General features: G+C 47.9%; 1 protein-coding gene across 6 annotated transcripts in view; it reads left to right on the top strand.

The window, feature by feature from the left end:
* tjp3 (tight junction protein 3) overlaps positions 1-12,715 on the top strand; it is a 37,295-nt gene that overhangs the window by 16,352 nt on the left and 8,228 nt on the right. For 3 of the 6 annotated variants that reach the window (XM_029696013.1, XM_029696016.1, XM_029696010.1), the window contains exons 2-15: positions 3,500-3,556; positions 3,881-4,005; positions 4,927-5,029; positions 5,201-5,489; positions 5,637-5,740; positions 5,946-6,129; positions 6,343-6,424; positions 7,874-7,998; positions 8,098-8,179; positions 8,262-8,374; positions 8,541-8,738; positions 8,850-8,916; positions 9,550-9,635; positions 9,864-9,966. In XM_029696013.1, the coding sequence (XP_029551873.1) occupies positions 3,509-3,556; positions 3,881-4,005; positions 4,927-5,029; positions 5,201-5,489; positions 5,637-5,740; positions 5,946-6,129; positions 6,343-6,424; positions 7,874-7,998; positions 8,098-8,179; positions 8,262-8,374; positions 8,541-8,738; positions 8,850-8,916; positions 9,550-9,635; positions 9,864-9,966 (1,709 nt within the window). In that variant the 5' untranslated portion in view covers positions 3,500-3,508. Of the gene's footprint in view, positions 1-3,207; positions 3,368-3,499; positions 3,557-3,880; positions 4,006-4,926; positions 5,030-5,200; positions 5,490-5,636; positions 5,741-5,945; positions 6,130-6,342; positions 6,425-7,873; positions 7,999-8,097; positions 8,180-8,261; positions 8,375-8,540; positions 8,739-8,849; positions 8,917-9,549; positions 9,636-9,863; positions 9,967-12,715 lie in introns of those variants that run through there. The other 3 variants (XM_029696011.1, XM_029696015.1, XM_029696012.1) reach the window with 3 other exon arrangements.

Below are 12,715 nucleotides of genomic sequence, written 5' to 3'. Positions count from 1 at the left end.
CTTTGGTCACGAGTGAGAGAGCTGCCACCTTCACACGGTGGTCTCACCTGTGCCTCTACCCACTGTAGCACTGGCTGTAGGTCTGTGTCCCGTCCCTGCTGCTGCTCCCATTCAGCCACGTCGACAGTCTGCAGCTCATAGCAGACAGGCCCGCTCGTCCGACACACTGTGGTACAGACCCCCTCCTCCGCACACAGCTCTCTCTCTCACATCCCTCTCTCCACTCAGTGGCGGCGGCACCCGTCTGCAGTACGGGGCCGACGGGACATGGCAGCGACGTTAGTGGCATGCCCCTGCCCTGCGCTGTGAAGTCATATGGCTGAAACTCCTCCAACCAGTTTGCAACCTGCCCCTCTGGCTCTCTGAAAGACATGAGCCACTGGAGAGCAGAGTGGTCAGTCCTCACAGTAAAGGGCAGGCCACCCAGGTAGTACTTGAAGTGTTTGATGGAAGCCACAACAGCCAGGAGCTCCTGCCGGGTGACACGGTAGCAGCACTCATGTTTGTTTGTTGACAAAAGTATGCCACCACTCTCTCCCCCTCTGGCCCCACCTGGACCAGCACCCCACCCATGCCCACATTGCTTGCGTCTGTGTCCAGGATAAAGGGCAAGGTGAGGTCGGGGAGGGGGGGGGGGCGAGCACAGTGGCCTTGATCAGTGCACTCCACTGTCCAAGTGAAGGCCTCCTCACACTCCACTGTCCAAGTGAAGGCCTCCTCACACTCCACTGTCCAAGTGAAGGCCTCCTCACACTCCACTGTCCAAGTGAAGGCCTCCTCACACTCCACTGTCCAAGTGAAGGCCTCCTCACACTCCACTGTCCAAGTGAAGGCCTCCTCACACTCCCCTGTCCAAGTGAAGGCCTCCTCACACTCCCCTGTCCAAGTGAAGGCCTCCTCACACTCCCCTGTCCAAGTGAAGGCCTCCTCACACTCCCCTGTCCAAGTGAAGGCCTCCTCACACTCCCCTGTCCAAGTGAAGGCCTCCTCACACTCCCCTGTCCAAGTGAAGGCCTCCTCACACTCCCCTGTCCAAGTGAAGGCCTTGTCCTTCGCCAGCAGGTGGTTCAGGGGAGCAGTGACGCTTGAGAAGCCCCATACAAACCTCCTGTAGTACGAGGCCAGGCCCAGGAAGCTCTTCAGCTGACGCTGGTCAGTGGGGGTGGTCCAGTCTCGGACAGCCCCCACCTTGTCCTCCATGGTGCTGATCGCCTCCTTCCCCACTTGGTGGCCCAAGGAGGACAACTCTCCTCATGAAGTGGCACTTCTCGGGCTGGAGTTTCAGGCCTGCGGCAGCCACCCTCTCCAGCACACGCCGTAGTGCCACCAGGGTTGACTGGAAGGAGCTGCCATGGGCCAGGATGTCATCGAGGTATACCAGACACTCCTGTCGGGGGATGCCATCCAGCACCCTGGCCATCAAATGCTCAAACGTAGCTGGAGCGTTGCACAGGCCGAAGCACAGGACCTTGAACTGCCAGTGTCCTCTGTTAGTGGAGAACGCCGTTTTGGTTCTGGCCTCTGGGGAGAGGGGCACCTGCCAGTAGCCACTGCGGAGGTCTAGTGAGGTGAACCAGGAGGACCCCTAACCAGGTCCAGCGACTCATCGATACGTGGTATGGGGTGAGTCCTTCCTGGTTACCTCATTCAGCCGCCTGTAGTCCACACAGAACCTCAGCTTGCCCCCCTTCTTAGGAACCATGGCGACTGGCGCCGCCCAGGGGCTGTCTGAGGGCTCTGAAGTCTGAAGTCTGCCCGCTGTATCTCCAACACAGCCTTGTTTGCCACCTCCTGGCGTGCTAGCGGGATACGGCGGGGACGCATCTTGATGAGTCGAGCATCACCCGTGTCGATCTCATGCTGCACCAGATGAGTCTGACCCACCTCTTCCTCACTCAGCGCAAAGCTGTCTCTGAATTCAAACAGCAACTTCCACGACCGTTCCGACAGTTCCTCCCCCATATCTCCCTGACTGCAGACCGTGTCCTCTCTCATCTGGGGTGGCTGGGCTGGGCTGGGGGGGGGGGGGGCGCTGCCCGGGCTCACAGAGGGATGTGTAGTGGAGGTAGCTGGGGGAATGTAACACACAGCCATAGGTGATAGAGGGGCTGGGGAAAAGTCACACACACAGATGTGGGGGAGGGAGGGGCAGCCATGAGTCTCTGCTGCTTTAACTGTTGGAGTAAAGGGTTTGTTGTGTGAATGTGACAGAGGGGGGGGGGGGGGGCATGATGACTACCGACCCTCCCTTGAAGCTCCGTGTGCCCCCATTTAGGTCTAACTGGCAGCTTGTGCTCCTAAGAAAGTCCAACCCCAGGATACAAAGGCCCTGCACAGCCGCCACCCACACAGGATGAGGTACAGTCCTGCCCCCTACTGTCAGTCATTATTCCCTTTCATGCAGGCCAGCTCACCTGTGACTGTGCGGAGCTGCACAGTTGTGGGCTCAAATGGTTTCCAACCTGGCACAATGTCCGACCTCACCAGGGTTAATGTGGACCCAGTGTCCACCAGGGCAGAGCAGGGCACCCCTCTACAGTGACATAACAAAAACCCCAACACAGGTCCGGCCCACCACAACAGGCTCCATCCACTTGCCCTCGTCTGCTTCTGGGGGACGAGGAGCCTTGCTCCCCTGTCCGTGTCGGTGGGCTCCTCCTGAAGATGGTGGTAGTTGGGTAAGAGCCAGGGGTCCGCACTGCCCCGTCTATGCGGACCAAGAGCCGTTTCCCTGAGCTCTGGGGGACTTGGGGCAAATCCTGCGCAGATGGCCTTGCTGGCCACACCCCCAGCAGACCATGGGACCAGGGGGTGTGTCAGCTAGCTAGCTGGCTAAGTTTTACCCTCCCCCGAACGAACACGGCTGTCTGTGCGGGTCGCTACAATACTTTAACACTTATTTTTCTTAACTGCATTGTTGGTTAAAGGCTTGTAAGTAAGCATTTCACTGTAAGGTCTACACCTGTTGTATTCGGCGCATGTGACAAATACAATTTGATTCACTATCGTAGGTTGTGTTGACTTTCCTTAGATTGTATCTAAAGGTGTGTTCAATTGGATGAGGCACGTGAAACATTGCATATAGAAATGCATTGTGTAGAACAGACACTTTTCTACATGACTAGAAGCAGGGCGCACAAGGAATATGGTCAGCTGTATTACGTTTCTACCTGCAGGTTTCTGTAACGTTGCACAACATTGAACAATGGCCTGGTGTCATATGTCACAGTAAGGCCGTAAGTGCAGCCTGCTGAGTCATTCCCCTGTGGCCCCTCCCCATACCTGCCAGACAAGAATGGAATGGGACAGGTAGGAGCACGTTGCTGTTAACTCGCTCCCCGCTGTCTCTTAAACAACACCGGGCTGTGTAAGGACATGAAACAGCTGCTTCTGATGTTGTTATCATTAATGGCAAAGTGGAGAATGCCTGTATTCTGTTGTTGGTTTAACATGTTGTTGGTTTAACATGTTGTAATGAGTTTGATATTTGGTTTTTCAGACACCGGAGATGGAGGAATTAACGATATTTGAGCAGCATACTATAACACTCGGCAAAGTAAGTGTCTCTTGTTGTTTGGTCGGTCAGTGTTTTGATGTTATACTTTCACCTGAAACTAAACAAATTGTACAGTACTTCACTTGCATCAAGGTACACTGAAAGAAATAGCTTACTGAACCACTTAGTAGGAATGGACTTCAAAACTATCAGTTTCAGTGGCGAACTACAGGAATTAAGAGTAACAAAGACATGCCCTGCTCCCTGTTACTCTCGGTACAGGTCAGGTGACACATTTCAGTGCTGATGGAACGTGCTCACTCACTCTCTCTCTCTCGCTCTCTCTCTCTCTCCTTTATCACCCGCCCTCTCTCGTGATGGCAGGATTCCAAGATGGGGTTTGGCTTTGCGATATCAGGAGGCAGAGACCAGCCGAACCCAGACTCGGGGGACACAGCCGTGATAGTTTCAGATGTGGTGCGGAACGGACCCGCTATGGGACGGCTGTTGTAAGTCACCTACACACCATACACCATACACCTTTACCCTTCAGGCTAGCCAGAAGATCCAATCCGCTTGCTTACAGCTGCACTAGGGTCAGACAGACTTCCTGGCACTGCAGAGCCAGCTCGAGATATGGCTTGGAAAACCTACCTCAATCCAGGCATGAGAAATGCGTTGTAATCTGAATTGTACCATTATACCAAATGTTACACCAAGATTGGGGGCGAAAAGGGGGGAAAAAATGCCCTTTTCGTCCTCATGCTAGCTAGCAGTAGCCACAGCAGCCATTATGGAATGGCACATTGCGTTGAACTACAAAGGAGCTGATTGGCTGATACAGCCATAACAAAAAAACAATACAAGTGACTCCAAAATGTATATAGCATCCGCATTAATGGTAGCATCCTCATTAATGTAGTGTTTAGAAAACATTATATTCTTATTTACAGTAAAAGATACTCCAAAATGACACAATACATTATTTACCATGTATTTCTATGGGCACAAAATATTCTGAAATGCAACCAAAACAATCAGCAAATGCATCCAGCAAATTTGCAGTCACACAAGCTTGATGTAGTCATTGCGTGCTAGAAATATGGGACCAAATACCTTTTACAACTTTAATACACACAAGTGAATTTGTCCCAAAATGGGGGGGAGACACTATGTACAAAAAGTGCTGTAATTTCTAAACGGTTCACCCAATACGGATGGGTGAACTGTGCTGGAGTACAGAGCCAACACAACAAAACATTTGTCATTGTCCCAATACTTTTGGAGCTCACTGTATATAAACACACACACACACACACACACACACACACACACACACACACACACACATACAAACACTTAAAATCGCATGTGTTTGATCCTTAGGAGTGCTTGATTACCTTGTTCCACATCTCATCCCTTTCCAACAGCGTCAGAGATCAGATCGTCATGGTCAATGGAGTGTCAATGGACAATGTGTACTCTACCTTCACCATCCAGAACCTCAAGTCATGTGGCAAAACAGCCAACATAGTGAGTACTGACAAACTTTATGTTCTGTTTAGATTTGTTATTCTTGACATCTTCGTAAGATTTGTGAGCAATTCCAACCCCAGGTTATGGATGTGAGATCATGATTTCAGTACACCAGAAAAAAGAATGTAATCCCTTTTTCAGCTGTGTTACTGACTCTCCCTCTCTCAGACAGTGAAGCGTCCTCGTAAGATCCAGCTCCCCGCCAGCACCAGACCATCGCGTGCTGCCTCCTACTCCAACCTGCTGGACCAGGACCCCCCGCAGAGGCCCCGACGCTACTCCGATGGTAGTGACCAGGCCCACAAAGCTGACCGCTACCGCGCCACCAGCTCCGCCCTCGACCGCAACGGGACGGCTCATGCCCTGCCGCTAAGTTCAGGGTACAAACGGCTCCCACAGCAGGCCTTCCCAGACAAGCCAGTCAAAGCCACCCTGCTGAAGAAGAAACTCACAGACGGTAAGGAGAAACAACAGGAGAGAGAATTTGCGTCGTGTTTATTTTGCCACGCCGTAGCAAAAGGTTTCAAAACGTCATCACAGATCTGACAGATGGGTGAATGCAAGGCTTGCACTATATCAATTTCATGTTGCCTTCCTGTTTCAGAGTATGGACTGAAGTTGGGAAGCCAGATCTTCATCAAACACATGACTGAGACGGGTCTGGCTGCCAAGGAGGGCACTCTGCAGGAGGGAGACCTCATTCTCAAGGTAAGAGAAAGCAGGCTGTTATGATATTTCATCACAAAACATTTGGTTTGTACATAGATTTGATTCTTTACTGAGATCATAAACCAAATGCTTTTGGTATAGTAACGGTGTCTTTTTTTCAATATTTGTCATTGTCGTGTCATTGTATGAAGCCAAGGAGATTTCTGTATTGTGTGACCACACAATTTTTCTACTTCCTGTTCAGATCAATGGGATGACCACAGAGAACCTGTCCCTTCTGGAGACCAAGCACCTGGTGGAGAAGTCCCGGGGAAAGCTGACCATGATGGTCCTGCGAGACGACCGCAAGTTCCTGGTCAGCATCCCAGAAGTGCAGGACAGTGCCCCCAACAGCGAGGAGGACCACAACAGTAGCTCTGAACTGGAGGGTGAGGGAGAGAGGGTGGAAGTAGTGTATTAGGGGGAGAATGTAGCATCAGCACTGCACCTCATGACGGGAGGGAGGGAGGGGGGAAACAGAGAGGCTGGGGAGAAAGGGGGGAGGAGAAAAGTGATTGATGTGAATGTGATGTCAGAAGCAGCTCCTGAACAGCCAGCTGTTCCAGTATGTGGTTTTAATGTCTTTCCTCGGTTGTCCTCAGACATTTCAGACCTGGATACAGACATCCCCACTCCCAGAAACAGAGTGTCACGCTCTGCAACTAGAGAACGACGCACACGCAGGTAACCTCAGCTCAAACATGCTTATTTCACCTATTCTGATGTTCTTATTGAGATGTCTGTACTTAATCCAACATTTTCTTAAGGGAACGGTTCACACATTTTGAATGTTATATTGTTTTCGTGCATCTCCGAGTGATGTTCTATCGATTACCTGGGTCATTTCATGTTTTTATCTGTAACTGAGTTACTGTCGTTCAAGCAGGCAGAAATCCGTCCGGTATGACGTAGCACTGAGATAGTCTCTCACTACAATGGAAGTTAATAGGAAAACGACTTTTACATCGCGAAAAACGTCTATCATACATGTCATATTTTAATACTGGCTGATATCATAATTTGGGAGGAGATCTTCTCTCGAATAAGTCATTGATCCTATTTTTCCGATATTCCTACCTCGAGAAATGTTTTATTTAACAGAGGGTCTAGCACATTTTTCCTATTTGTCTGCCTCTTTAGTCCAGGGTGCATTGCATGGTTCTGTTGCCAGAGAGGAATCCAATGACTGAAGGAACGTTTAACGTCCCAACCAGCAGACTGTCGACCAATCACATTCACGTTGTCATGCTGGATCACGTGGTTGCTAAGCTAATCGTCACGCAATCCCTTCTCAACGTCAGTGTGTATGTCGAGACACGTGCCTATTTTCCTCAAATATGGAATGCCGCAATTCCAAAGCAATACTATATTACAGATGGCAGGTTGATTATCTCACATCTCAGAAAAGATGAATGTGTTGAGAATTCCAAATAGTTTGCATAGTCAACTTGCACACAGCTCTGACACACACACTTATCCCAACAGACATGCCACCAGAAAGCATACAGGATTATATAGAGCCCTTATTGCATGGAACTCCTTTCCAATTTATATTGCTCAGATCAACAGCAAACCTGGTTTAAAAAAAATGATAAAGCAACACATCACAAAGTGGCCTCCCTATTTGACCTAGATGGTTTGTGTGTATATATTGATATGTAGGTTACATGTACTACATTGACGTAGCATGGGCAACGTTTTCCATCTCCTCAAAAGTATATCTGCCATAGCGAATGTCAGACTCCATTCTGTGAGGCACATCAATCTGCAGGTTGAACATGGTGAGATTGTAGACTCCTAAATTGATAGTGCAGTTTGTTTAGGTGATTTCACAGCTAACTAGTTACTTTGCATGCTGATTTTGTCTTTGGTATTATTGTGTAGCTATGTTAGCTTGCTAGCTACCTAGCTAGGTAGTCAGTTACCTCGCCAGCCAGCCCACAGAAAGAGCATTGCATTGTGGATTTTGTAGTCGACTGCAACAGATTTCCACAACAATTTTCCATGTTGCTACCAACCTTATTATAATGCCAAAAATATTGTTCTCACATATTAGTGTTATTTAACACTGTTAATTAAAGGGTGGATTTTTCCTTTAAGTGACAAGTCTGCTTTTGACCTCTGTATGACAAGGCATTCTGTCTCTCTGGCTTGTTGCAGAAGAGCTGAGCCTCCTCTAGTAGCTAAGTCACGTGATCCGTCCCCGGTGCGGTCGACACTGTCCCGGCCTGTTGCTAAAGCCTACCCCTCTCACCGAGGTGAGTCCAGTTCTCAACTCCTTCATAAACATTGGTCCATCCCACTCATGTGTAATCCGTAACCTGTCATATTGACCTGACCTGTGTATTTCAATCCAGCCCCCTCAGAGTCTGAGTCTGACCGTAGTGCATCACCCACTCGTGTCAGGAAGGACAGCCCAGACCACGCCAACAAATACAGGTGGGTTCAACCTCAAATTAGACACATTTGGTTTGATATTGTCTGTGTGTTTTGATTGGGGGTTGTTTCTCTCTTGCTGTAGAACTCTTTCAGGGCTGTCCACCCTCCCCAACCCCAAAGCCTCACCTGCTGTCTTTGACTGGGTCGCCCCACGTTCCTCCCGTCCCTCCTCCTCCACCTTGAGACCTCGCAAAGGTAAACACCACACAGGCTATAGGGAAATCTCATCAAATGACACTGAGTGGATCATGATAATAACATGTTCTCTCCCTCCCTCTCACTCTCAATCACTGTCTTTCTCTCTCCTCTTTCACTGTCTCTTGCGCTCCTTCACTCTCTCTCTGTGTGTGTGTGTGTGTAGTGGTGTCCGAGTCGGACTCGGACCACAGTGCCTCCCCACCCCCCAGAAGAGGAGAGAGTTCCCGAGTCACAGAGGACCACTCCAGATATAGAGTGCTCCCTAACCTGCCCCACCCTAGGACACTGAGAGCCTCACCCATCACCATTCGTCAGGATCCTCCTCGACGGGTCTCCTCTCCTGTCAAAGCCCTACTCCCAGGTCAGTACCTCAAGTTCCACAACAGGAATACCTTGACAGAACATTGTAAGTGCATTGAAACGAAGTAGAAACGGCCACATAATTAGAGCATTACCCCTGTTCTCTCCCCAGACTCTGAATCTGAGTCAGACAGCAGCTCCGGGCCCGCCCACAGCCAGGACTCCCGAAGCAGATACAGGTACAGATGAGGCCCACCCCTACCATCCTACCACCCCAAGTCCCAGCAGGAGCCCCCGGACTGGGGCACTGGGCAGCCGATGCATGCCACCCACCACCTCCTTCCACTCTTGTGCTATTATTAATTTACTGTTAAGTTTTCATGAATTGTTTTATTTTTTGTCTGTCGGCCTTGATTGCCGATTACGTTGTACCCCATAATACATGTTGTTCTTGTGCCTACTGTGAGGTTCTGTTTAACAATAAAATAAAGGTGACTTCCACTGAGCTCGTCTCTCTACTGTACATGTGGTCGAATCTGGTCAAAAAGCAATCAGCAGTACGATCAAATCAACAGAGATTGCCTGTTACCTGACTTAATCTTAAAATGCATTTGAAATGATACATGGCTGGGTTAGCATTCATGGCATGAATAACAGACAGGTACTCTTTTCGAATTTAACGCAACAATGACGCTAAATTGTCCATATGCTCATGACGTGATTAGCCATGTGAGACAGCTCCCCCAGAGGCCCAAAGGTGAATATATCAGTCTTCTCATCATTATCTATTTTAGCCACGGGTCCCCCTTTCCACACGTAACTGAGTTCTGTTGTCTTCCTCCCTCACTCCCAACCTCCCTCTTCTCTTCCAGAGCCACTCCCTTGGTAGCCATGTTGCCCCAGGTGGAGCCCCCCAAGTGGAAAGCCCCCAGTGTCACAATGAGCAATCCTGCTAAAGGTGTGTGCTTACTGACTTACCTGTATGTGTAACTTATTATTATTATTATTATTATTGCTCATGTGTGGTCTGTCTTGTGGTTTGTTTGTTTAGATATGTGTTGTTGTATGTGTCGAACTGCTTTGCTTTATCTTGGCCAGGTCGCAGTTGTAAATAAGAACTTGTTCTCAACTAGCCTACCTGGTTAAATAAAGGTGAAATAAAAAATGTGTGTGTCCATGTCCGCAGGGCGCTCAGGATCAGAGTCGGAGGCAAGTTATGCGTCCGTCCCTCGACGGGAGTCTGTAGACAGTGGAGGCTTTAGCTCCAGGGTATCCAGGAACAGATACAGGTCAGGCTGACAGACACACACCAACCCTTCTATAACATTGGCACACAAACACGTTTAGTCAAAACGGTTTCAATAGTTGACTGCTTCAGTGCACTAGCTTGTCTGAAGATAAAGCCAGGATGCTAGACTGGTTAGTCTACTTATACAAGGAACTGGGTGAACACTTGAAACAACACTGACAAATGCCTTCAGAAAGTATTCACACCACTTGACATTTTCCACATTTTGTGGGGTTACAACCTGAATTTGAAATGGATTAAAATAAGATTTTTTTGGTCACTGGCCTAACATGTCTTGAGTCAATAAGTATTCAAGCCCTTTTGTTATGGCAAGCCTAAATAAGTTCAGGAGTTTAAATGTGCCTAAACAAGTCACATAAGTTGCATGGACTCACTCTGTGTCCAATAATAGCGTTTAACTAACAGTTTTTGAATGACTACCTCGTCTCTGAACCCCACACAGACATTTTGTGTATTCTTTTTTTTTTTTAGTACCCCCTGTTTTCTCCCCAATTTCGTGGTATCCAATTGGTAGTAATTGGCTGCAACTCCTGTACGGACTCGGCAGAGGTGAAGGTCGAGAGCCATGCGTCCTCCAAGCCGCACTGCTTCTTGACACAATACCCATCCAACCCGGAAGCCAGCCGCACCAATGTGTCAGAGGAAACACTGTACACCTGGCAACCTGGTCAGCGTGCACTGCGCCCGGCCCGCCACAGGAGTTGCTAGTGCCCGATGAGACAAGGATATCCCTGCCAGCCAAACCCTCCCCTAACCCGGACGACACTGGGCCAATTGTGCGCCGCCCCATCGGCCTCCCGGTCGCGGCCGGCTGCCACAGAGTCTGGACTCGAACCCAGAATCTCTAGTGGCACAGCTAGCACTGCGCCCCCCGGGAGGCCCTCACACACAGACTTATCTGTAAGTTCCCTCAGGCGAGCAGTGAAATTCAAACACAGATTCAACCGCAAAGACCAGGGAAGACCCCAGCATCTCTACTTGCACATTCATCGTCTGCACATCTACCATTCCAGTGTTTTTAATTGCTATATTGTAATTACTTCTCCACCATGGCCTATTTATTGCCCTACCTCTCCTTATCCTACTTCATTTTCACTCACTGTATATAGACTTTATACTGTATTATTGACTGTTTGTTTATTCCATGTGTAACTCTGTTTGTGTCGAACTGCTTTGCTTTATCTTGGCCAGATCGCAGTTGTAAATGAGAACCTGTTCTCAACTAGCCTATTTGCCTTGCAAATTAGGGCAACTATTGGCAGATATTGAATATCCCTTTTGAGCATGGTGAAGTTATTAATTACACTTTGGATAGCATATCAATACACCCAGTGACTACAAAAGATGCAGGCATCCTTCCTAACTCGGTTGCCGGAGAGGAAGGAAACTGCTCAGGGATTTCACCATGAGGGCAATGGTGACTTTAAAACAGTTACAGAGTGTAATAGCTGTGATAGGAGAGAACTGAGGATGGACCAACGACATTGTAGTTACTCCACAATACTAACCTAATTGACAGAGTGAAAAGAAGGAAGCCTGAACAGAATAAAAATATTCCAAAACATGCATCCTGTTTGCAACAAGGCGCTAAAGTAATACTGCAAATAATATGGTAAAGCAATTCACTATTTGTCCTGAATACAAAGTGTTATATTTGATTTGCCCCAAACATAACATAACGTTACTGTTTCACTCTCCATATTTTCAAGCATAGTGGTGGCGGCATCATGTTATGGGTATTCTTGTAATCATTAAGGACTGGGGAGATTTTCAGGGGAAAAAAGACACTGGGAGATGAATTCACCTTTCATCAGGACAATAACCTAAAACACAAGACCAAAATCTAGTGGCAGAGTTACAGTTTTTAATTAAATCTATGGCAAGACTTAAATGGTTGTCTAGCATTGATCATCCAATTTGACAGAGCTTGAAGAATTTAGAAAAGAATACATGGGTAAATATTTGGAGCTCTAATTAATCAATTTTGAGTTCCGGCTATATTGCAACAAAATGTGGAATAAGTCAAGGAGTATGAATACTTTCTGAAGGCAGAGGTCAGCAACTAGCCAACAAGTGGGTTTTTTGGGTGGGGGGGGGGTTGTGTACTCAAGTTATTAGTAAATAAATTGACAAGAATTTGGGTAAATGTGATCGTGTCAATGTAATCAGAGTATGACATATTTTCAAATACTACCTCTTTTTGGTCTTACATAGCCTAGTGGTTAGAGCGTTGGACTATTAGCCTTCATACGTTCATGTACATACTACCTCAATTGGCCCGACCAACCAGTGGTCCCGCACATTGGCTAACCGGGCTATCTGCATTGTGTCCCACCAACACCTCTTTACGCTACTGCTACTCTCTGTTCATCATATATGCATAGTCACTTTAACCATATCTACATGTACATACTACCTCAATAAGCCTGACTAACCGGTGTCTGTATATAGCCTTGATACTCTTATTTTCAAATGTCTTTTTACTGTTTTATTTCTTTACTTACCTACACAAACGCACACCTTTTTTTTCTCGCACTATTGGTTAGAGCCTGTAAGTAAGAATTTCACTGTAAGGTCTACACCTGTTGTATTCAGAGCACGTGACAAATAAACTTTGATTTAACCGAAAGGTTGCAAGATCGAATCCCCGAGCTGACAAGGTAAACTGTCGCTCTGCCCCTGAACAAGGCAGTTAACCCACTGTTCCTAGGCCGTCATTGAAAATAAGA

This window comes from Salmo trutta, chromosome 17, assembly GCF_901001165.1.
Source record: "Salmo trutta chromosome 17, fSalTru1.1, whole genome shotgun sequence".
In the NCBI taxonomy this organism is placed as follows: domain Eukaryota; kingdom Metazoa; phylum Chordata; class Actinopteri; order Salmoniformes; family Salmonidae; genus Salmo; species Salmo trutta.
This window is presented reverse-complemented; position numbering and strand designations above follow the sequence as displayed.